This window comes from Oryctolagus cuniculus, chromosome 5 (genome assembly GCF_964237555.1).
Source record: "Oryctolagus cuniculus chromosome 5, mOryCun1.1, whole genome shotgun sequence".
Classification (NCBI taxonomy): domain Eukaryota; kingdom Metazoa; phylum Chordata; class Mammalia; order Lagomorpha; family Leporidae; genus Oryctolagus; species Oryctolagus cuniculus.
This window is the reverse complement of record NC_091436.1, coordinates 131,750,368-131,776,699: the sequence shown is the minus strand read 5'-3', so window position 1 is coordinate 131,776,699 and position 26,332 is coordinate 131,750,368. Positions and strand designations below refer to the sequence as shown.

Below are 26,332 nucleotides of genomic sequence, written 5' to 3'. Positions count from 1 at the left end.
CATGTGAGTTCAGGGGCCCAAGTGCTTGGGCCATCTTCCACTGCTTTCTCAGCCATATTAGCAGGGAGCTGGATCAGCAGTAGAGTTGCCAGGACTTGAACTGGCACCCCTATGTGATACCAGTGTCAGCGTTAGAGGAAGTGGCTTAACATGCTGCACACAATGCCAGCTCCAAAATACACTGTTTTAATCATTTTAAGGTAAACAATTCAGTACTGTTTAGTTTAGTACAGTCACAGTGTCTTGAAACTGTCACCAGTTTCTAGTTCCAGAACATTTTCATCACCCCCAAAAGGAAACCTGTACTCATAAAGCAGTCATTCCTTGTTCACCTTTACAGCCTGCTTTTTGTCTCTGTGGGTTTCCCTGTTCTCTGTCTTTCATACGAATGGAATCATACATAAGACTATTTTCACTTTGTATTACGTCAGGGTCCATTGCAGCATGATTTCATTTAATGGCTCAGTGGTGTTCTCTTATCTAGATAATGCCAAGCTTGTTTATCCATTCATCACTCAGTGGGCATTGAAGTTCCTTCCTTCTTTTGGTTGTGTGGTTATACACACATATGCATGCTTATACACATTTTATTTGAACACCTGTTTTCAATTCAGTTCTTTCTGGGCATATACATAAGAGTGAATGTGCTGGGTCATAATTCTGTCCAACCTTTTTAAAAAAATTATTGAGAGACACACACAAATTGAGAGAGAGAGCAAGCTCCCATCTGTTGGTTCATTCCCGAAATGCCCACAATGACTGAGACTGGGCTGAGCTGAGCTGGGAGCTAGGAATACAGTCCAACCATCTCATACGAGTAGCAGGAACCAACTAGTTGGACCATTACCACTGTCTCACAGAGTCTGCTTAAGCAGGAAGCTAGAGTTAGGAGGTGGGTTTCAAATCCATCCAATCACTTGGTAGATGGACTGTGCATCACTAGGCCAGATGATCATCCCCTATCTATATTTATTTGAAAGTCAGGTTGAGCAAGTGAAGGAATGAAAGATATTTTCCAGGTGCTGATTTCACTTCCCATATGGCTGCAACAACCTGGTCTGGGCTTGACGCCAGGAGCCAGGAACTCCATCCTGGTCTGCCACATGGTTAGCAGAGGCCCAAGTACTTAGGCCATCTTCTGTGACCTTCCCAGGCACATTAGCAGAAAGCTTGTTTGGAAGCAGAGCAGCCAGGATTCGACGTGGCACTCCAGTATGGAATGCCGGTGGCGCAAACAGTATCTTAACCAACTGTGCTTCAAAGCCGACTCCAAAATGTATTTTTCTATTACCAAATTGTTTGATAGTCCCAATAAAATTTCCATAGAACAGTGCATAAATTAATTTTGCCTTCATTCAGCCCCAGCCCATCCCCAGGCATTGTAGGCATTTGGGAAGTGAACCATTAGATGGGAGCTCTGTGTGTCTGCCTCTCAAATAAAATAATAAATTAATTAATTAATTAATAACAAATAAATAATAATAAATAAATAAATTAAAACTATTGGGGCTGGCACTGTGGTAGGTAGTGGGTAAAGCCACTGCCTATAGTACTGGCATCCCTTATGGGTGCTGGTTCGAGTCCCAGCTGCTCCACTTTGATCCATCTCCCTACTAATGTGCCTTTGAGAGCAATGGAAGATGGTCCAAGTCCTTGGACCCCTGCACCCAGGGGATCCGGAAGAAACTCCTGGCTTAGGATCGGCCCAGCTCCAACTGTTGTGGCTGTTTGGGGAGTGAACCAGTGGATGGAAGATCTTTCTCTACCTCTGTCCCTCTGTAACTCTGCCTTTTAAACAGATCAATCTTAAAAAAAAAAAAATATCTTTTAGGATAGGATGTAAAAATAAGGGATTCAGGTCTAAATAAAAGTTTGTTTCACTTTTATAGAATTTTAATTTTTAGTTTTAAAACAGCGATATCTGATGTCTTGCCTCCAATCTGTACTAGGAGTTGAAGTATTTTCTTTTTCATATGAATTTTATTATACATTTTTTTCCAGATCATGGAATGTTCCTTTCAAAAGATTTTTGTTAACAGCTTTGTTGAGTTAAAACTTACATATCAAAAATAAAAATTTATGGAGTTGTGCTACCTTTCCCATAATCTGGTTTTCATCACCCTGAAAGGATCCTTGGCCTGCCTGGTGGTGGTCAATTCCTGCTCTCACCTAGGTTACCGCTGGTCTTCATTCTGTTTCTATTGATTTTCCTTTTCTAAATATTTCACGAAAGTAGAATCATAATACGACATAGTCACTGTGATTATCTTTCACTTAGCATGCTTTCAGAATTCATCCATGTTGTAGCATGTATCCATGGGCTGCTGCTTTTTGTTGCTTAAGATTTCATTCTACAGCTAATACCACATTTTATTTAACTGCACCAGTCGATCGGTATTTAGAGTGTTTCTTTTTTTTTTTAAGATTTATTTATTTATTTGAAAGTCAGAGTTACAGAGAATCAGAGGCAGAGAGAGAGAGATGTCTTCCATCTGCTGGTTCACTCCTCAGATGGCCACAACGGCCGGAGCTGCGGCAATCCTAAGCCAGGAGCCAGGAGCTTCTTCCGGGTCTCCCACATGGGAGCAGGGGCCCAAGGACTTGAGCCATCTTCCACTGCTTTTCCAGGCCATAGCAGAGAGCTGGATTGGAAGTGGAACAGCTGGGACTCAAGCCGGGGCCCATACAGGATGCTGGCTCTGCAGGCGGCGACTTTACCTGCCACGCCACAGCACTGGTCCCTAGATCGTTTCTTGTTTGTGGCTGTTATGCATAATGAACATTCATTTACACATCCCTATATATCCTCTACCTTTTTAAAATTTTTGATAGTTGAGATGCAAGCACATAAAAATATGTGCACATGCACGCACCCCCCCCCCCCCCCCCCCCAGTACACATACACACACGAACACGAACAGATGGACAGACAGAGCTTTCATCACTGCTTCACTTCCCAAGTACCTATAATGACCAGGGCTGGGCCAATCTGAAGCCAGGAGCCAGGAGCTCAATCTGAGTCTCCTGCATGGCTGACAGGGACCCATGTACTTGACCATCACCTACTGCCTCCCAGTGTGCGCATGAGCAGGAAGCTGGAATCAGGAGCAAAGCTGGGACTTGCACTTCAATGTGGGATGTGGGCACCAAGCAGCATCTTTTTCTTCCTTCCTTCCCTTTTCCTTTCTCTCTTTCTCTTTCTCTTTCTTTTTTCTTTCTCTTTTTCTCTTTTCCTTTCCTTTCCCCTTTCCCCTTTTCTCTTTCCCCTTTCGTTACGGAGGGGGAGAGAGATCAAGATCTTCTATCTGCTGGTTCACTTCCCAAATGGCTGCAACGGCCAGGGTTGGGCCAGGCTGAAGCCAGGAGACTGGAACTTCATCCAGTCACTTGGGCCATCTTCTGTTGCTTTTCTTAGGCCATTAGCAGGGAGCTGAATCGGAAGTGGAGCAGCTAGGACTTGAACCGGCACCCATATGGGATGCTTATGTCTCAGGCGGCGGCTTAACCCACTGTGGCACAATGCCAGCTTGTTTTTGTTTTTCACATCAAAATTTGGAAGACTAGAAGCCAGTTATCCTACAGTTTGGTGTTTTTCTCATCTGTTTTAGGTTTAAATGTTTTTGGTAAAGATACTTAATACTGCTGATGAGGTTGTATGCTTTTTAATTCATAATATCTTGAAAGTTTTAGTTTAAAACATGTAAATTCTATCAGTGCAAACATAGTGTCAGGTTGTCCCCTTTTGTTACAAAGTTTTGTCACTTGATTAAGGTCCTGAAAACCTGCTTCTAAAGATAATGACTTTTGCTTTGTGTTTAGTAAGTAATTTGTAAGATGAAACTTTGAAATGTATGGTATCTTGTTTTTCAGTGATCTTTCACCTAATTGCTCCTGTGTCCACTGCTTGAAATAATTACATTAGGGACTGCATTGAATGCCTTTTGAAACATAATTTATAGTTGAAAAGACATTTAGTGTTGCTTTCCTTAGGTTTCTGTACTAGGGTAAAATATACCTGAGATGTCTCCTTGACGTACTACATTACAGTTTGTGCATGTGGTTTAAGAGAGGAATTTACTTAGGAATTTATTGTGATGGTATGCAAAGATGTGAGATGGATTTTGTGTGACAAGTTGCTTTTGGTTTTAAAGTGATGTTCGATTGCAGTTTAGCACTCAACTAGATGGTAGAGAAATTAGTGTAGTCCACTAAGGAAGACTTGTTGTATTATAAATAATCTCGTGAATCTACCAGTTCACCTGGAAAGACAGATTTAATTGTTTCTGAATGATAAGAATTTCATTTACAGTTCACTTCTTTGCATTTTTTAAAGCTTTTTCATAGGATTGACTTTTTGTTCTTTTTATTTCTGAAATTGCTTGTGCTGTGGTGTGCGTTAGCCATAGATTTCCAGAATGTTATAGTTAAACCTGCAAATAATTTTCTTTCTTTTCCTGGGAAGAGAGACTGCAGTATGTCAATAGTATTACTAATTAATCTGAAACTACTGTTTGCTCTGTCATTGTGGTTTTTGACTGATATGCTCCAGAATATAGAAAATTTGTAGCAGAAGTCTCGTATTGAAATGAATTGACACAATAGGCAGGTGAGAAAGTTGTGTTAAAGCATGTGATCCTAAAATATAACTGGGATGCTCTTAGCATAAATATTATTTTATTATATTTATTTTATTTGAAAGGCAGAGAGAGAGAGAGAGAGAGAGAGAGAGAGAGGCAGGCAGGCAGGCAGGCAGGCAGACAGACACAGATCTCCCATTCACAGGTTTACTCCCCAGATTTTGGCAGAGGCCAGGAATGGGCCAGGCCAAAGCCAGAGCTTGAATTAAATCCAGATCCCCACATAATTGGCAGGGACCCAAGTATTTGAGCCATCACTTGCTGCCTCCCAGGATGACATTAGCAGGAAGATGAAAGGGAGAGATGAACTGGGACTTGAACCCAGACACTCCAAATGGGATGCTAGTATCCCAAGCAGCACCTTAACACTGTGCCAAACTACTTGCCTGTAGTTTAAACCATGTTTGGCCTGGTTGTTAAGATGCCAGTTAGGACAGCTGCTTCTCATATTGAAACACTTGGGTTCAGTTCCTGGTTCTGGCTCCTGATTCCAGCCTCTTGCTTATACAGGCTCTGGGAAGTAGTGTTTGATGGCTTAGTAGCTGGGTTCCTGCCACCCATGAAGGAGACCCTAATTAAGGTCCCAGTTTCTGCTTCAACTCAGGCCAGTCTCAGTTACTGCAGAAATTTAGGGGAGTGAACCTTAGTGGAAGTAGCTGTCTTCTATGAAGTTTCTGCCTCTGCCTCTAAAATAAATACATACACATTTAAAGAACTGTAAATCTGCCTAATTGCATTTTAATGTAGGCCTAAGACTTTTTTCTTTTTACATATGACTAAGTGATTTGAGAGTCACATGCTGTTTTCACATAAATCATACAGATATTATATTGTCTGTGATAGCTTAACAAAGTAGGAATATGACTTCTGGAACCAGGCTTTCTGGGTAAGAACCTCATTCTCCACCTCATACTAGTGTGTGAATCTAGGCAAGTTATTTAACTTAATGGTGCCTCGGTTTCCCCACTTATAAAATGTGGATAATAAAGATATGAACCAGTAACTGTAAAACACACATGGGCTTAAAATGTTGAATGGCACATTGGTGGCTAAGTGTGTGAATTAATTAATGTCCAGTTTTGGTTTCATTAAGTGGTGTGAGAATCTAAAGATACTTGTGAAGCAGTCTGAGGGTAATCTTTCTAACTTAAATTTTTAAAAGATTTTTCTTTAATTTGACAGAAATTGTATATTGTTGGGGTAGTGTGTTTGGCACAGTGGTGAAGACACTAGTTGGGATACTTATATCCCATGGTGGAATGCCTGGATTTGAGTAGTAGTGTTAGCTCCACTTCTCATTCCAGCTTTCTGCTAATGTGCACCCCAGAGAATAGCAGGTGATGACCCAGTTACTTGGGACCCTGCCACCTGCATGTGACCTGAATTGAGTTTTGGGCTCCTGGCTTCAGCCTTGTCTATTATCAGCTATGGCAGGCATTTGGGGATTGAACCAGTAGGTAAGAGATCTCTTATCTGCTTTTCAAATAAATACATTAAAGATTGTATATGCTGGTGGCATACACCATGATGTTTTTGATACATGTAAACATTATAGAATGGCTAAATCAAGTTAATTAATAGTTCATTACCTCACATACTTAACCCCCCCCCCCCCCCCCCTTTTTGAAGATTTATTCATTTATTTGAAAGGCAGAGTTTTAGAGAGGCAGAGGCAGAGGCACAGGTCTTTCATCTGCTAGTTCACTCCTCAAATGGCCACAACGACCGGAGTTAGGCTTATCCGAAGTCAGGAACCAGGAGCTTCTTCGAGGTCTTCTTCAAGGTCTTCCATGCAGATGCAGGAGCCCAAGGAGTTGGGCCATCTTCTTCCTTTTATTTTATTTTATTTTATTTATTTTTTTGACAGGCAGAGTGGACAGTGAGAGAGACAGAGAGAAAGGTCTTCCTTTGCCGCTGGTTTACCCTCCAGTGGCTGCCACGGGCAGCATGCTGCAGCCGGCGTACCATGCTGCTCCGATGGCAGGAGCCAGGTACTTCTCCTGGTGGTCTCCCATGTGGGTGCAGGGCCCAAGCACTTGGGCCATCCTCCACTGCACTCCCTGGCCACAGCAGAGAGCTAGCCTGGAAGAGGGGTGACCGGGACAGAATCCGGAGCCCTGACCAGGACTAGAACCCGGTGTGCCGGCGCTGCAAGGCGGAGGATTAGCCTAGTGAGCCGTGGCGCCGGCCAGGCCATCTTCTACTGCTTTTCCAGGCCACAGCAGAGAGCTGGATTGGAAGTGGAACAGCTGGGACTCAAACTGGCACCCATATGGGATTCTGTCACTGCAGGTGGCGTACTTTACCTGCTACGCCACAGTGCTGGCCTCTTTTATCCTTTTTTTTTTGATGTGTGGTAAGAACATTTAAAATCTACTCTTAGCATTTTTAAAGAATACTATCCATTGTTGTTAACTGTAATCAGCATGTTGTATAGTAGATCTCCTGATTTTTTTTCCTCCTAATTGAAAATTTGTATCTTTTGACCAACATCCCTCCAATAGTTCCCTACCCCTAGCTCCTGGTAATCACCATTCTGCTCTCTGCTTCTGTGGGTTCCACGGTTAGATTTCACATATAATTTGATCGGTGGTATTTTTATCTTTATTTGCCTAGCATAATGTCCTACATGCTTATCCATGTTGTTGAAAATGAAAAGATTTCCTTCTCTCTTAAGGCAGAATAGTGTTCCATTGTGTTTATATACTGCCTTTCTCTTGCCTTTATTCAATTACAGACTCTTAGAGTAATTCTGTTTCTTAGCTCCTGTGAATGATGCTGCAGTGAATATGGGCATGCAGATATCTCTTCAACATACTGTTTTCACTTCCTTTGGATATATACTCAGAACTGGAATTACAAGTTCATGTAAAGTAGTTCTATTTTTAATTTTGATTTACTGTTTCCCATACTGGTTATACTAATTTACATTCCTACTAGTGGTGTACAAAGGTTCTATTTTTTTCCACATCCTTGCCAACATTTATCTCTAGGTTTTTTGTTTTTTGTTTTTAGTAATAGTCATTGTAACAGATGTGAGGTGATACCTCATTGTGCTTTGATTTTGCATTTCCTTGATGATTAGTAATGTTGAATATTTTTTTCACATGCTTGTTGGCCACTTGTATATCTTCTGTTGAGAAATATCTTTTTAAGATCCTTTGCTCATTAAAAATTAGCTTTCTTTCTGTTGAGTTTTTTGAATTCCTTACATAATTTGGTTGCTAACCTTTTTTCAGAAGGATAGCTTGCAGATGTTCTCTCCCCTGTGTAGACTGTTTCCTGACTCTGTTGACTGTTCTCTTTGCTGTGCATACTCTAGATTTCCCTAGGAAGTTGTCTTGGCTGTGCCTGAAGTATAACTTTTTTTTTATTTTATTTTTTATTTATTTATTTATTTATTTATTTATTTTTTTTTTTGACAGGCAGAGTGGACAGTGAGAGAGAGAGACAGAGAGAAAGGTCTTCCTTTGCCGTTGGTTCACCCTCCAATGGCCGCCGCGGCTGGCGCGCAGCGGCCGGCGCACCGCGCTGATCCGATGGCAGGAGCCAGGAGCCAGGTGCTTTTCCTGGTCTCCCATGGGGTGCATGGCCCAAGCACCCGGGCCATCCTCCACTGCAGTCCCTGGCCACAGCAGAGAGCTGGCCTGGAAGAGGGGCAACCGGGACAGAATCCGGCGCCCCAACCGGGACTAGAACCCGGTGTGCCGGCGCCGCTAGGCGGAGGATTAGCCTAGTGAGCCGTGGCGCCGGTCCCTGAAGTATAACTTTTTAAAAAAATAGTAGCATGTTTTTTAAATGACTTAGAGTAGTCAGCATAGTTTTCATAGAAATAATGCTTTGTTTTTGGCACTAACTGGCTTTGCTTGTAACTAAATTATGTAATTATGGTAATGAGTAAAATAGGCATGATTATAAAGAATAGACAGGTTTGGGAACAGATAGTAACTGGCTCTTGATAGATGTTCAGCTCGAGGTAGGGGTGGCAGTGAACCTGTGTTTTGGAAAACAGCCATGCTGCCTGAGAGCGTTTGGCACACTGTGGTCAGTTGAGGTCTGAAGAGCATAGGACAGTTTTGTCAAGGACACTTCTGGTGTGTTCTTGGAAGAGGAGGATGAGTGCTGTATTCACCATCTTAGAGCACTTCCTATAGGCTGTTGTGGATGTGTTTTCTACCAGATTACAGCCTTTTAGCTTGTTTTTCTTGGGATGGCACATGTAGGTAGCATTTGTTTGTCAGAGCTGGACTAGCTCTGTGGCTAAGAAAGTAGGCTGACTCAGGAGTATCAAGGTTCTGTTAAAATAATTAGCCATGACTCAGCACTAGCCCTCAGCCCTGGGGAAGGGGAATCCTGTGCTGTAAGTTAAGATCTGTCAGATGTATCCTGAGCCCAGTGTTTTTTAGAATTTCACCAGTCTTAGGGGCATCCAGTATATGCTGTTTAAATTTGTGAATAACATAATTGAGGTAGGTGGTTCATTAAAAAATGGATTAAAATTCGGAATATAAGAGCTTAGAAAAGTGAGGAAATAGTTTGAGAAACTAGGAAGTAGTCCTGTCAGAACACTGGAGTGGGTGTTTAGAACTTACAACAAAGTTTAGTGTTTCTCTTGATAGATTATATATGGTTGTGTGATTAGGTGATCACAGGTTTATAGGATGTCAGAGGCCACTCAGCCAAGTAACCCGCTTTATTGTAATGGATAAGAAACCCCAGACCCAGGGTTATGTATTCAAGCCAGGGTTTTTCCTCCCGGGACACTGCTCTTACTGCTGCCCTGGAATAGCCTATGTGTTAACACCAGTGATAGAACTATAGAAGAGTTTATGATAGTGAATGGGATACAAGTAAGACATGAGTGAAAGGGTTGGGAGGCAATGAAATAAGATACTGAAAGGAACAGTGGGATCTCTGTTGCTTGTGGAACTGGATGCTTGAAGTCTTGTTGAGGAAAAGACAGAAAAGTTACTCCCTTGAGTTGGTAATTCTTTTTCTGATTGGTTTCATGAAGAATTTTCTTTTTTTGCAAACTGAAATCAGTCTTCATTTTTGGTAAATTAGACAGGAAATGGCAAATTTCAACTTTAAACTTATTTGTCAGTGAGCATTGGCATAGGAGTAATGCAAACACTTCTTATTCTGCTGTATCACCTTTCGCCCATTCCTTATCTAACTTCAAAGTAGGTATGATTTACTCCCCACCATTTCACATACTCTCTGAGAATGCTCTAGTAGACTGATAACAATGTATAGAAAATTTGGAATTTGAGCAGTGAAAGGTACTGTTGAAGTACAAATGACATTTTTTTAATGTCAGCGATATTACAAGTATATTTAAATTTTTCTGTGTTTGTATATTGCTAGATACCAGTTTATTCTCTTCCAAGTTCAGAAGGTTTCTTAACGGTTCTTATATCTCACCTGAATGACATGAACTGAAATGTCATCTCTTGTAGATGCCTTGGATATTTTCCAGTTGTTAGAGGTACCTTGTGCTTTTCTTTCTCAACCATACAGCTGCCCTTTTTCATCTTTTTAACCTTGTAGTTTGAACTTTTGTAACTATCATCTCCTAGGCTTATGACCCATTTTCTGACAAAGGTCTAATAATAATACTTGAGGTTTACTTTTCATCTTTCATTAAAATTATCCTGCCCTTGATCTGATTTTCCATAAATATGGATAAGTGAATGCCTCTGCCTGTGAGCCTGAATTATCTTAATAATGAGAGTAGATAAATGCACACTTAGCCAGGATGAAGCAGAAATATTTGCCACTTGGATAGGACAGGTGCATATATAATTCTTGAACAGCTTTATGTAATGATGGCTGTAAAGATGATGGAAAATGCAAAACATAGTATTCGTTTTTTTTGCCTTTGAACGTGGCTCTTAAAAGTTTTTTAAAGATTTATTTATTTAAAAACAGAGTTTACCCACAGGTGCTATTCCATTCACTTTATTTTTAAAATTTTTTTAAAAAGATTTATTTATTTATTTGAAAGAGTTACACAGAGAGAGCGTGTGAGAGAGGTCTCCCATCCTCTGGTTCACTCCCCAGTTGGCCGCAGTGGCCGGAGCTGCGCCGATCCGAAGCCAGGAGCTTCTTCCAGGTCTCCCACGTGGGTGCAGGGGCCTAAGGACTTGGGCCATCTTCCACTGCTTTCCCAGGCCATAGCAGAGAGCTGGATCGGAAGTGGAGCAGCTGGGTCTCGAACCGGCACCCATATGGGATGCTGGCGTTTCAGGCCAGGGCGTTAACCCACTGCGCCACAGTGCTGGCCCCTAAAGGTTTATTTTCATTTTATTTTAAAGGCAGAAACAAAATCTGCTGGTTCACTACCCAAATGCCCACAGCAGCTGGGGCTGGGCAAGGCTTAAGTCAGGAGCCTGGAATTCCATCTAGGTCTCTTGTGTGGGTGGCAAGGGTACTGCCCTTAAAAGATGTGCATTAACAGGAAGTTGGATCAGAAATAGAGTAGCCAGGACTCAAACTAGGCACTCTGATACAGGATGAAAGTGTCAGAAGTAGTGACTTGAACCATTATGCCAAACACACTGCCCCAGAAGTAGTTTTGTTTTTATTATAGTTATAAGCTTATTGCAAAAGTGTTAGAGCCATTATTTCTACCACTCTTTGGGAAAAAGCACTGAGACCTCTATAAATGTAACCCTCAACATCACCTGTTTGCAGAAGCAGCATGGCTCACCAGGATAAAAGTGCAGCTGGAATACTGCTTATTCTCTCAAATATTTTATTTTCAATTTGTGTGATTAGAGTTCTCATATCAAATTGTTGGGAAATCTTGTATGTCTTCTTTTCATAGTAGAAAGAAGTGCCTTTGTAATAGACAAGTAGTGCTGCTTAATTAGTGTGTAATTTCTTTTTTTCAGTTTAGTTTTGTACTTGATTGAGCTGTAATTTATGTAAAGTGCACGATCTTGTGTATGGGTTAATTTTTAAATATATATTTTTAATTAACACATAGTTGTGCATACTTATGGGTACAGCATGAAATTTTAATACATATACAAGTAGTTTTGATAGATGTATGCATTCGTGTCATCACCCTGATCAAAATGTTGAACATTGTCATCATTCCAGAAAGTCAAATTGATGGGAATAGCTTAAACAAGAAATTTAATTACGAACTCCTATATGATTTCTTTTGGTAGCTGGATAGCAGTTAACAGTCTTTTCAAGCGAATTTTGAACATTTATTTTACTCTAGTAAAGGATTTAAATTTTCTAAAGTTTCATATATTTGAATATGAAGAGACCAAATATAAGGCGATCCATTTTTTTCAATAATAAAAATTAAAGTTTTATCTTTTTAAAGAAAATTTCCTTGTGAGACAGTGTGAGTCAGAGCTCCCATCTCCTGACTCCCTTCCCAAATGTCTGTAATGGCTGGGCCGGGACTGGGTCTGGAGCTGGTACCTGGGAACTCAATCTAGATCTTGCGTGTAGCAGGAACTCAGTTACTTGAGTCATCACCTCTGCCTCCCACAGCCTGCATTAGCTGGAAAGCTGGAGTCAAGAACCAGAGCTGAGAATTGAACTCAGACAACCCAGCTGTATGACACAGGTGTCTCACCAGCATCTTAACCACTGCCAGACACTGCCCTGAAAATGAAGTGTTTTGATCAGCTTGAATGCAGAAAAAAATTTTTTTGAAAGATTTACTTATTTGAAAGCCGGAGTTATAGTGGGATGGCAGAGGCAGGGGTGGCGGGAGGAGAGGATCTTCCATCCACTGGTTCATTCCCCAAATGGCTGCAGCTGCTGGAACTGGTCCAATCTGAAGTCAGGATCCAGGAGCTTCTTCTGAGTTTCCATGTGGGTGTAGGGACCCAAGCACTTGGGCCATCCTCCACTGCTTTCCCAGGCACATTAGCAGGGAGCTGGATTGGAAGTGGAGCAGCCAGGATTTGAACCTGCACCCATATATATGGAATGCTGGCACTGCAGGCAGCAGGTTTACCCACCATGCTACAGCATAGGTCCCTGAATACAGAAAGTTTTTGGGGTGTAGATGAAATAGTTAAATGTCTAATTAAAACATTTATTAAGGCAGGCATTTGACCTGGTGGTTATGACACTGACTGGGACTTAGACGTCCTATATTGCAGTGCTTGGATTTGAGTCCTGGCTCCTGTCATTACTCTAGCTCCCTGCTAATGCATACTCTGGGAGGCAGCTCAAATAGTGGAGTCCTGCCACCCATGGTAGGAGACCTGGAATGGATACCTGGCTCCTGGCTCTTGGCTTTGGCCTGGCCCAGCCCAGGCTGTTATGGACATTTAGGGAGCAAACCAGCAGATGGGAAGTGTCTTTTGTCACTATTTTTCAGGAAAATACAGATTAAAAAATAATAATTGCACATACTTCTTAAAAATAAACTTTATTAATTTATTGGAGAGAGGGAAAGCAAGGATACATGCTGGTGTGCTCCTGTCCGCACTTGTTCATTCCCCAGATGCTCACCGTGGCCTTGGACTTCATCATGCCAAAGCTGGCAGCCAGGAATTCAGTGTAGGTCTCCCAAAGGTGACAGGAACCCTAATCACTTGAGTCATCATTGCTGCCTTCCAGGGCCTTCTTCAGCAGGAAATTGGATTCAGGAGCCTGTGGTGGCCATCATACTACCCTACTTTAATGTGGGGCATGGGCCTCTTAACTAGTGTCTTAACCACTAAGTTATAGGTCCACCCTGTACATACATATTTTAATAACCATTTATTTGTTTATTTTAAAGATTTGTTTTATTTGAAAGGCAGAGTTACAGAGAGAAAGTGAGAGAGGGAGGGAGAGAGATCTTCCATCTGCTGGTTCACTCCTCAAGTGGCTGCAGTGGCTGGGGCTGGACCAAAGCCAGGAGCCTGGAACTCTGTGTCTGCTACATGGGTGACAGGGGCACAGCACTTGGACTATCTTCCACTGCTTTTCAGGCACATTAACAGGGAGCTGGATTGGAAGTGGAGCAACCAGACTTCCCCCTCAGTATCCATTTAAAACCTTTTTATCTTCAGATAATTGTAGATTCACAAGCAGTTGTGAAAAAGCAATACATAGAGCTCTCATATATTCTTCACTTGATTTACCTAAGGGGTAACAGCATGTGCATGTTTAACATAACGGAGTAGGGGGCTGGTGCTGGTGCATGGAATCCCATATGGGTGCCAGTTTCTGTCCTGGCTGCTCCACTTCTGATTCAGCTCTCTGCTATGGCCTGGGAAAGCAGTAGATGATGGCCCAAGTCCTTGGACTCCTGCACCCAGGTGGGAGACTCAGAAGAAGCTCCTGGCCCTGGATTGACCCAGCTCCAGCCATGTGGCCATTTGGGGAGTGAACCAGTTGATGGAAGACCTCTCTCTCTCCCTCCCTCCCTAGCTCTCCTTCTGCTTCTCTATAACCTGCCTTTCAAATACATAAATAAAAAAGAGCAGCTTATACAAAATTATATGTATTTTTAGATATTTCTGATGGAAGATTTGAAACATGACTGCTTCCAAACTCATGAACAGATTTAATCAAGGTTTCCGTTCTTCAGAACCACCAGTGTTTCATGTTTACTAAAGCCACTTCAAGTTACTGACCATGGTTTTTGAACTTGCAAATTTAAAATGGGGCTCTTAAAAAAATCTGTAAATGTTGCTGTCACTGGAAATTTTATCCCAGAGCATGGGAATCAATTCATATAACAGAAGAGCTGCTGTCATTTTAGTATCATTTATAGTCTTCCTGACATTCCAAGGCTTTTATTGTATCACTTTCTAGATAATCCTCAAAGGTCTTCTTTGGTGGCAGTTATTTCTGGTAATTTTGAGATCACTCCCTATAGATGAGCATTAAATCTGTGTTTAAAACTGTATGTGGGGGCTGGTGGTGTTGTAAAGAGGTCTGAGCCACAGCTTGTAAGACTGACATCCCATATGAACTTCAGTTTGAGTCTCAGCTGCTTGGTCTCCTCTCTGGCTCCCTGCTAATGTGCCTGGGAAGGCGGCATGCCACCTGTGAGAGACTAGAGTGGAGTTCCTGGACTCCTGGCTTCTGCCTGGCGCAGACCTAGTCGTTGTGGCCATTTGGGAAGTGTATCAGTGGATAGAAGATCTCTGTCTCTTCACCCCCTGTCCTCCTCATTCTGCCTTTCAAATAAATAAATATTTTTTAAATTATTTATTTGAGAGGCAGAGTTACAGACAGAGGGAGGGAGAGAGAGAAAATGGAAAAAGTCTTCCATCTGCTGGTTCACTCCCAAATGGCCATAATGGCCAGATTTGAGCCAGGGCCAGGAGCTTCTTCTGGTCTCTCATGTGGGTGCAGGGGCCCAAGCACTTGGGCCATCTTATACCATCTTCCCAGGCCATTAGCAGAGAGGGGCACCCTTGTAAAATTGTGACAACCCTGTCAAAGCATGGCACATTAGTGTTGCTCGAAGTCTTTTCCAGATTTCAGTGTCTTTGCCCTGTGATGAGAGTTGTACTATCTCAGCCCTCTCACACACTCTTGACTGCGTAGTTCCCCCTGGGATCACAGTTCTACCAGCCTCACCTTCCCCTTTGGGAATCCTGAATGCCATTTCCTTGGGCATGACTACATGCCTGGATTTTTTACTTCAAGGTGAAAATTTACTCTTGGTGATATTTGGTGTTGGTGTGTTTCTTAAAAGTAAGGAATTAATTGTAAAGGAACTCCTTCTTTCTGAAAGATGATTTTAGGGATGTACATCTTCTAATGTTTGGGCATAAGTGCAAAGACAGTTGCAACCACTGTGTGTGTGTGCATCTGTATTTCATGTTTTTATTCACACCATTGTATTTTTTCCTTCTGCTTTTCTTTCTTTCTCTCTTTCTTTCTTTCTGACAGGTAGAGTTATAGACAGTGAGAGAGAGAGAGAGACAGAGAGAAAGGCCTTCTTTCCGTTGGTTCACTACCCAAATGGCTGCTATGGCTGGCTCTGCACTGATCTGAAGCCGGGAGCCAGGTGCTTCCTCTTGGTCTCCCATATGGGTGCAGGGGCCCAACCACCTGGGCCATCCTCCACTGCTTTCCCTGGCCACAGCAGAGAGCTGGACTGGAAGAGGAACAACCGGGACTAGAACCTGGGGCCATATGGGATGCTGGTGCCACAGGCGGGGGATTAGCTAAGTGAGCCACAGTGCCAGCCCCTCCTTCTGCTTTTCTACAAGGACTTTTACATTAAAATTTTTATTCTGTCTTTTAAAAAAAGTATTTATTTATTTGAAAAGTAGAGTTAATGGGGCAGGGTCGATATCTTCACTTCCCAACTGGCCACAGCAGCTGGAACTGGACCAGGCTGAATCCAGGAGCCAGGAACTTCTTGTGGGTTCCCCACATGGGTGCAGGGGCACAAGCACTTGGGATATCTTCTGCTGTCTTCCCTGTGCTTTAGCAGGAAGCTGGATTGAAGTGGAGCAGCCAGACTCAAACCAGCGCCTATATATGATGCTGGCTTTACGGTGGCCACTTTATCCGTTTTGCCACAATGTAGGCCCCTGTTGTCTTTCTTTTTATTAGTTTATCAATCACCATGTCTCAGCTTGTTTGTAATTGCTAGGTGGTCTTAAGGATCACAGATGATATTGTGGCTTGTTTTTCAGTGTAAGGACCTTAAACACACAACACCAGAGGCATACAGTATGTACTGCTGACTCTGAATTTGGGTATAAAATGTTAAAGCATTTTTAACAGTAATTACAATTACTGTACCAAGAATCTAAGTTGTTGAAATTAGTTTTTAAAATGAGCAGGATCCATACTGCTACATCTATAAATAAATCTCCCTTATTAACAACTCAGTCTTTTTCTTTGTAATATTCCCTTAAAAAGAAAACTTCACATTGTCTGAATGATTTAGAGTGATGTGTAACAGTTCCGACAGGCTGGTTGCACACGTGAAAGCCTCCTTTGTCATTGCCAGCTACGATGTCATCCATTTGAACTGGCCTTTTTCTTGTTTGCCTGGGGTGAGCAGAGAGTGATGATTTAGTGCTGTTTGCCGCTTCCTGGCTTTTGGAGGAAGTTAGACTTCTGGCTGTAAGTGTACGTACTATGCAGCAGGCAGATTGTTAGTAGTCTTTAATCATCTAATCTTAACCTCCAAGGCAACTGGAATGATTTTCTGTAGTGGGGGAGGCATTCTGGTTGTTGTTTTCTTCCATTCCTTTACCCCCTCCCCCTTGTCTTTCCCTGTGTTCTCTTACTCTCTCCTCCCTGCCTCTTTTTCCTCGGGATTATTAAAGGATTGAATGAGGATATATGTATATGCTGAGTCTGGTTCCCTTCATTTAAGATGGAACTCCTTTGCAGTCTGGATTTTTGTTTTTGTTTTATGATCCATGCTTAACCTGTAGAAGTTCAGGGACCACAAGATTGAATGGTTTGGAATATTTATATGGTGGTCCTAGATTTCCTTTTCAGTTTATTTTTCATGTGACTCAAGTTCCTAGTGTTGAGGAACAAAAGCAGTGGTTGTTGAAGAACATTGATGTTGTGATATTGTTATGGGCTAAATGAGGCCAAAATTAATATTTCAGGCTCTTGCCTTTTATTTAGAGAAGAATTCTAAGCACAGGCCCAAACAAAACATGCAGTATGGTAAGGTTTAGAATTTATTTAGACAGTGCGAGGAAAACACAGGACCATGAGGGCTTTATTAAGGGAGAGTGGGCCAAGAAGAGTAAACCGGGACCTCCATACCAGTCATTTTCAGAGATCCGCGAGGAGAGAGGGAGCAGGCCAGAGAGTGCCAGCAGCAGGTCACACTGGGAAGAATGGTGGCGAGAGAGTGGGCAGGCTCTCTCCAGCCCTCTTATTCACTTCCAAAGGGGGAGTGGTTACATAGTCTGATTGACAGGTGGGTGGATACAAGTGAGATTACATGGGGGCGGAAGGGTTGTGGCCTCCAACTCATGAACCTACTCTATCTCCTTGACCAATCCCATATCAGTATGGTTCGTTTTTCTTTCCATATTTATATTAAAATAGCTTTTTGTGGACCTGGCATGTGTATGTTTCCCTGGATGGAGAGAGCAGGTGTGAATGTGTATGTATGTGTGTGTGTATGTGTGTGGGGGGTGGGGGGAGGAGAGAAATTATTGAATATGAGGTTTCTAGAATTTCTAGAAATTAGAAATGTTATTTTAATTCTCCAAGATTAGGCCAAAGGCTAATTTATTCTTCATTAAAAAATTAATATCCTTCAACATTTGAAAATTTATTTCAGAAGAAAGCATATCATTAAACAAGACAACTATTTCTCCCATTAAGTAAAATTTTAAAAGTAGAAATACTCAATATTGGTACGAGTATATAGAAAAAAATGTGGAACTCACAGAAAGTAACTTAGCAATACTCAACAGAATTCTACTTTTTCATGGAAAATTCTCCTCAGAACCAGTTTTTTTTTATTTTTATTTTTTGACAGGCAGAGTGGACAGTGAGAGAGACAGAGAGCAAGGTCTTCCTTTGCCGCTGGTTCACCCTCCAATGGCCGCCGCGGCCGGCGCACCGCGCTGATCCAATGGCAGGAGCCAGGTGCTTCTCCTGGTCTCCCATGGGGTGCAGGGCCCAAGCACTTGGGCCATCCTCCACTGCACTCCCAGGCCACAGCAGAGAGCTGGCCTGGAAGAGGGGCAACCGGGACAGAATCCAGCGCCCCGACTGGGACTAGAACCCGGTGTGCTGGCGCCGCAAGGCGGAGGATTAGCCTAGTGAGCCGCGGCGCCAGCCCAGAACCAGTTTTAAAGAAAGTCATTCAGATACAGATTTATGATCAAAGGTGCATTTCTAAAACTATTGTAACAGTATTTATAATAGAAAGACTTGTGAAAAAGATTATACATCCAAACAGTAAGGTCGTGACTAAATAGATTGTAGTATTATTATTTAAAGGGTTTTATTAAAGAGCAACAAAAAATGATTTTGCAGGATATTTAATGACATGAAAAATATTAAACGTAAATGAAAAGTGAAATGTATATTCTTTAACCATACATTTCTATATTGAAGTGTTTAATATACACAAAAGAAAATATCTATGGTTTAAAAAAATGAACATATAGTAATTTGTTAATACTGTTAAATATTAGAAATTCTGAATTATGTATCTCTTACCCATAAAGATAGAAGAAAATATTCGAAATTTAAATGGGTCTTTCTTTGGAGAGGTAGAATTATAAGTGATCTTTAATTTTTGCTTATATATTTTTGTTCTTGTATAAGGAATATATATTTTCACAATGATAAAATATTATTAAGCACTATCTAATGAAACAAAATGTAAGCTGCTTTTAAGATTTATTTATTCAAGAGGCAGAGTAAAAGAGGGAGGGAGAGACAGAGATCTTCATCTGTTGATTGACTCTCCACGTGGCCTCAATAGTCAGGGTTGGGCCAGGCTGAAGCCAGGAGTCTACAACTCAGTTTGAGTCTCCCATGTGGGTGCAAGAACCCAAGTACCTGGGCCATCTTCCTCTGTCTCCAAGATATGTTAAAAGGAGGCTGGATGGGAATCAGAGCAAGGACTCAAGCAAGCGCTTTGATATGGAACGTGAGTTTCCTAGGTTGAGGCTTTAACCTGCCATACCGCAATGCCTACCCCCTTAGCTGCTTTCTAACTCCATGTCATTGTGACAGAGCTCCAGAGAAGTAATGAACTGCACTGACAGCCACAGGGGTTGTGGATGCTCTGACTTCTAGTGGGTGTTTAAATGACCTCTACAAAATACATTTAAAAGAATTCAAAAATCTACTAGATTTTTCATGGTTCATGCCTCCAAGAGAGGATTTATTTCATTTAGCAAATTGGGTGCCTGTTAAAGTGCTAAGTAAGAGTAACCATGAAAGAAGGTCTTTGCTCTTGTAATATGATTCTTTCTATTGGTGAAAAATAGTCGACATGCAAATAGCCAGACGCTGATATATATAAGTGAAAGGTAACAAAATAGGAAGAGGGGCTGATTTTAATTTCCTGGTTAAGGAACAACACGCTACAGGGTGATAAGAAAGAGACACCTTACAGTGATCTCTGGGGAGAGGGAACCGCATGGGTACAAGCTCCGTACGGCGTCCACTGGGAACAGGAAAAGGGCCAGTGTAGTTGGAATGTGTTGCGTGAGGGGGCAAAGTGGTAAGAGAGGAGGAAAAGTGGTAGGTAGAGTCTGATCACAGGGGACCAGGTTTTGGTATTAAAGTTTGAATTTTACACTAAGTGCAACAAGAAATTGTTGGATGGCAAGAAAATAATGTGATTAATTTGTTTTTAAAATTATTCTCATTGTTCTATGGGAAATCATCGTAAGGGAGTAGGATTGGGAATGAGGAGACTAGTAAAAAGTCCTTTGTGGTGGCACAGATGAGAGTTAATTTTGCCGGAGTTAGAAATGTTGCGGAAGGGAGAGAAGAATACAGATTTGATTTCTATTTAGAAATAGAGGCAGTGGATCTTTCTGTTACATATGGGAGATTGCAGGAAAAGTGGGGCAATCAAAGACAGCTTCCAGGATTTTGATTCAGGTAGTGGGGCAGGTGTTAGCATTTATAAAGATGGATAAGATGGGCCAAGCACAGTTGGGGAGAATATTGAGAATTCCAATTTGAAATAATTTGTTTGAGCTGCATGGCGAGCTATTGAGTAGGCAGTTAGATACATGAGTTTGGAGCAAGGTGTAGAAGTTTAGGATTAAGGGATAGACATTTCTGAGTCTCTAGTGTAGATATATTTAGAACCATGGGGCTGCATGAGATCACAAGGGGAGAAGCAGCGGTAATGAGGTCTGAGGCCAGGGACCTCTTGGCAGGGGAGGAGGAGCCAGCAGAGGGTGCTGGGCAGCAGTTGGGAGTGAGGAACTTGGGGCAGAAGAACAAAGTTGGATTTTTCTTTTTGTAGGAGTAACTCTGGTCAAAGACTCAGGTGTTGGCAGGGGAGTTGCTGAGGTATGAGGCTGTAATGTAGGTTAGTGTCCCAGTGTAGAAGAAGAGATTTTGGAAGGGGCTCAGGAAGTAGAACGGCAATGACATGAGTTTAATAGACAAATCTTTATTGATTGATCACTAGGTAGTCCCTGGGCTGCTGTTTTGTGAACAAAAGATGGCAGGTTAGCTTTTGGAGTTGGCTTAGTCAGTTGTTCTGCAGTTCTTTAGCTGTGTGGTCTTGGGCAAGTTGCTCACCCATCAGATGAGGCGTGCCACATTGGAGTACCTGGGCTCAGTTCCTGGCTCCAGCTTCTGACTCCAGGTTCTTGCCAATGAAGACCCTGGGAGGCAGTGGTGATGGCTCAAGTAGTTGGGTTCCTACCATCCAGGTAGTGGGAAACCCTGACTGAGTTCCCAGCATCAGCCTTTAGCTTGGCTCAGCCCTAGTTGTTGGCATTTGGGGAGTGAACCAACAAATGAGAGCAAGCTTGCTCTAGCTGTCTCTGCCTCTCCAAAAAATTTAGAGAAGCATGTGAATGAGGTCATATGTCCTTCATTTCTAAGTCCCTTCAATATAATAATGCCTTAGAGGAGGTGGGAGGGCATTTCCTCATTAAATTATAACTTGTTGCCAATTTTAAGATGTTTCCTGGTTTCAGAAATGCTAATGTGATTTTTTTTTAAAAAAAGTGAATTTTAGAAGAGAGACAATATGATAATACCCATAGTGAGAATGTTGGGAAGGTTAATAAGATAATGTTTAAATGTCCAACCATTCAGTGAATTGTAGCTATTATTAACAGATGAAAGGACATGAAAGATAATTTGGGAATATCTGAAGAAAGAATTTTAACAAGGTCTGAAATTTTAACCAACAAGATCTGAAATAGAACTAGAATGAGAGGAAAGAAGAAAAAAGTTCAAGTGAAGTTACGGAGATAAATGAGTGTGTATATGAGGAGAGAGAGTAGCCCCTCTACAGACATAATTTTCTTCTGTATTTAAAGTGAGAACTTTATGGGTATTATTCTGAATAAACAGAAGGAAAATGTAGTCATGTGGGATACGTTGACTCCCTTGCTGTCCCATAGTAACATTACAGTCCTTATCAACGTACCGCTATTTGACCTGCTAGTCACAATAAATAAAAGAAAGCATTAGCTAACTCACAGGTTAAAAAAGTGAACAGTGTGTTTTATTTTGGTTTGTTTTTGTTTTGTTGGGGGAAGGGCAGCTGGCTAGTTCATTAGTTGAGTTGTGTTTCAGGTATCTTATGTTTTGATTAGAATGATACAGAATTTTTAGCTCTTCTTTCTTTCTTTTCTCTTTTTATTTTTTATTTTTTTTTGCCCTAGGTCCAGCAAGACTATGAATCTCTGTTCCAAATGCTTTGCTGGTAAGTGCAGAAAAAGGGTTTTTAATTTCTTTTTCTTCATCTGGTTGTTTTTAAAACTATCTAAATCATTTGACTCTCCTTTGGATTTATGTCTGTGGTTTTGTTTCCTTAGCCTGTGTGTGAAAACACTTTGTCCTCGACAAGGTGCTTTCTGCTGAGGCTTCCCTGAGTGGAACAGAATCTCATGAGTGCTTGCACCACACAACTTTCCTGGGTTTATTGGTGGTGGTGTGTTGTAGAATTGAAAAAAGTTGTGTGTTGTAGTAGGGTAATATATGTTTATGCATATCTGATCTTGAATAATGGTGAATCTTGCTTCTCCAATGAGAGTACAGTGGAGAGTATTTTCACGTGGGAGTCAGGGACAGAATCATGCTGCGTTAGCCCCTTCTAATCAGATCTCATTGAAATTACCTTGGGTAAGTTATTTAATCTCTTTGGACTTCAGATTCATCAATTGCAAAATGATGGACTTGAGCTACATATTTGTTGAGGACCTTTTCTAGCCCCAAAATGCTGATTGATCAACTCTTTTCTTTGAATTACGACTGTTTCATGAAGTTGAAATCATGTTTTTATTTTTAAAGTACTTTTTATCTAGTGATCTTACAGAATGTAAGTCTTTAGTAATTAGGAAGTATTTAAATTTCCTTCTTTATCCACGTTGTAAAAGATAAAACTAATCTGGACCTTAAAGTAGGAAGGACAGATTTTGATCAGTAACAAAGTGTTACAAAAGGGAATAGAGTCCAGCTTGAACTAAATTTAATTTTGATTTGCTCAGAGTTGACTGGGCTTTTTTTTCTTTTTTTAAAGGAAAGGGGAAGGGCATGAGCAAGGTCTCAGTCAAGTTAGGGAAGTGAAAAATTACAAAGGGTTGGTGAAAATATGCTGGTTATGTGCGCTGTGACCAAGTCCTTCCTGATGATCACTTTTTAAAGGAAGGTCTTTCAGTAGTGACACTCCCTGGTTGTTGGCGATATCTCCAAAGGGACAAGAGGAAGGTTCACAATTATAACCCCAGCCCCACCAGCAGTCAGCGTCTGTCTTCAGATAGTGGCTAGAGTAGACAGTAAATTCTTTTGACAGCCTTGAGCTTTAAGAGGCAGACACTGTAAGGAGGGCTAAGGTTATCCTAGGCATGCATCTGAAGTCATGAGAAAAGCCAGGTAATTAAATATTTATATATTTTTAAGATTTACCCATTTATTTGAAAGTCAGAGTTAAACACACAGAGAGAAGGAGAGGCAGAGATAAGAGAGAGGTCTTCCATCTGCTGGTTCACTCCCCAATTGGCTGCAACAGCCAGAGCTGCGCCCTTCTGAAGCCAGGAGCCAGGAACTTCTTCCGGGTTTTCCATGTGGGTGCAGGGGCCCAAGGACTTGGGCCATCTGCTGCTGCTTTCCCAGGCCATAGCAGAGAGCTGGATCAGAAGTGGAGTAGCCAGGACTCGAACTGGTGCCCACGTGGGATGCTGGCTCTGCAGGCGGCAACTTTACCCTCTACGCCACAGTGCCAGCCCCTGGATCATTAAATCTTAATGGGGGGTGGGTAAGGAGGGGTGTTGAGAGTCCTTAGAGTAAAAAAAAAAAAAAAAAAAAATTACGTTTATTTTATTTATTTGAAAAGCAGAGAGAGAGAGGGGGAGAGTCAGATCTCCCATCTGCTATAGTTCAGTTCCCAAATGCCTGCAACAACTGGGCCTGGGCTAGGATGAATTTAGAAGCCAGGAACTCAATCCAGGTCTCCCACATGGGGGCCTGCAGCCTGCTGCCTTCCAAGGCCTACTTTAGCAGGAGACTGGAATCCATAGCAAAGCTGAGATGTGACTCCAGGCACTCTGATCCAGTATGCAGTGTCCTAGATGGTATCTTAACCAACATGCCAGACACTTGACTTAAGAGCCCTTAGTTTTTGTAGACCCAGGTAAAAGACTATTAGAGGGCTTGGCTCAACCTTGATCAAAGAGAAATTCTTTTTTTAATTTTTATCTTCTATTTCTTATGCTGTTTAAGATAGGAAATGACTATTGTGTAAGACTTAGATAATTACAGTTGTGTCTTAACCCAGGGGATAGGTGGAAAAGAGTCGGTAAGATTTTTGAAAGTTTGTATCTGTTCAGGATTTGGAATTTGTCAAATAGTTACAATTTTAAAAGCAAAAATTATCAGCAGGTTTGGTTTTTGTCCATTTTTTAAAAAAGATTTATTCTTACTTATTTGAAAGGCAGAGTTATGGGGTGGTAGAGAGGGAGAGATCTTCCATCCTCTGGTCCATTCCCCAGTTGGCCACAATGGCCAAGGCTGGGACAGGCAGAAGCCAGAAGCCAGGAACTTCATCTGGGTGAAGCTGTCCTCCGCTGCTTTCCCAGGCACATTGGTAGAAAGGTGGATCAAAAGTGGAGCAGCCAGGACTTGAACTGGTGTGCATGTGGGATGCTGGCAGTGCAGGCAGTGGCTTAGCCTGCTACACCTCAATGCCAGCCCCAGTTTTTAATCCAATTTTTAATATTCCTGCTGTGTTAAGAGATTATATAATATTTATCTTTGCATATCATACAATTATAGTATGAAGAAATATGTCTTCATTGATGAGAGTTTATAATAAAGAGGAAAATAGCAGTGAGATGAAATGTATAAAATGTGTAATAGATTATGTTTCTGTCTCCATTTATAAATTCCTCCTTATAATTAGTGAAGCATGGCATGGGAGAAGCCCAGGCACCTTTGAATAGAGTAGCTCATATCAGATACTCATAAAGAATCATTTCATGTCCCTGAATAAATAGAAAGTTTAAAAAAATACCACTGAAGTCAGAGTTCACCTGTGGTCTTTGTGTTTCTTTGAACTTGTACAGTTTTACTTTTTATACTTGTAATTTTTTGTCTGTCTCTGGTGGTTTGTGGCCCTTTACTCTTTATACAGCTTTGCCTTTTTTGCTTTTAAAAATATTAAGAAGCTGTTCCAAGTTCATACAGAAAATGCTCTTTTTCTTTCCTCTATCTTCAGTCCTGCACGCCTACTTTCGTCAGCAGCATTTGCATGGAGTGACTAGTAATTCCTTGCTTGCTAAAGCATCATTTTGTGTTCCTTTTGAAGCTCAAAAGGAAAGAGATATTTAACCTTAAGAATTCATATGTGGCTCTTGTCTCAGTATGAAGATAGGGAGAGTATGGTCGATGTATTATGGCAGAAGAGGCATGAGATGTGCAAGGTAACATGAGGATTACTTTGGCAAAAGCCTGGGATTTGAATATTCTTTCAGAAATATATTATATACAGCATACTTTGAAAGATGGAAAAATCACCTTTTTTGCTTAAGATTTATTTATTTATTTGAAAGGCAGAGTTACAGAGAAAGAGGGAGGGAGGGAGGGAAGGAGGGAGAGATCTTCTATCCACTAGTTTATTCCTCAAATGGCCTAAATAACCAAGGCTTGGGCCAGGCTGAAGCCTGGAGTCTGGAACTCTATACAGGTCTCCTATGTGAGCAGCAGGGACTCAAGTAATTAGGTCATGCACTGCTTTCCCAGGCACATGAGCAGGGAGCTGGATTGGAATTGGGGCAACTGGGACTTGAACTGGCACTCTTATGGGATGCCAGTGTCACAGGTGGTAGCTTAACCCACTGTGCCACAATGCCAGCCCCAGGATACCACTTTATTTCTATTATGTACCATTAGACTAGGTAAAGAGACTTTTCAAGACTTCTTTCCAAGTTAACTTTATGTGATGAAAGAGTTTATTATGATTTATTTTCATAAAATTGAATGAAATGAGATGAAAACATTAATATTGTGTTGAGATACAGTAGATTGTGGTTTAGGAACTGTGGGTGTTGGCTGAAGGTTAATTTCGATAACTTTGCCTTTGATGAAATATTCTAAGTGATGAGTGCCTTTGTCTGCCATCACTTCAAATAGCCCCTCTTCCCTTTTTAAAAAAGATTTATTTATTTGAAAGGCAGAGTTACATAGAAGCAGAGAGAGAGAAAGAAAGTCTTCAGTCTTGTTCATTCCCCTGGGCCGACCTGAAGCCAGGAGGCTGGAGCTTCTTCCGGGTCTCCCAGGTGGCTACAGGGGCCCATTCAACTTGGGCCATCTTCCACTGCTTTCACAGGCACATTAGCAGGGAGCTGGATCAGAAGTGGAGCAGCCTGGATTTGAACGGGTACCTATATGGGATGCTGGCGCTGCAGATGGAAGCTTAACTTGCTAGGCCACAGCGCCAGCCCCTCCCCTTTCTTTCTAAAAGATTCCTGGAAGGTTTGATTTAGAGGAAGGAAATAAAAGAAGTTAAGTGTATATGAAGAGTGATATCAACTTAAAAACCATTGAAATATTAGTTGCTGGCAAAT

General features: G+C 41.6%; 1 protein-coding gene across 2 annotated transcripts in view; it reads left to right on the top strand.

Annotated features, from left to right (window-relative positions):
• ZFAND3 (zinc finger AN1-type containing 3) overlaps positions 1-26,332 on the top strand; it is a 330,808-nt gene that overhangs the window by 91,549 nt on the left and 212,927 nt on the right. For both annotated transcript variants that reach the window (XM_070074120.1, XM_002714678.5), the window contains exon 2: positions 21,935-21,975. In XM_070074120.1, the coding sequence (XP_069930221.1) occupies positions 21,935-21,975 (41 nt within the window). The remainder of the gene's footprint in view (positions 1-21,934; positions 21,976-26,332) is intronic.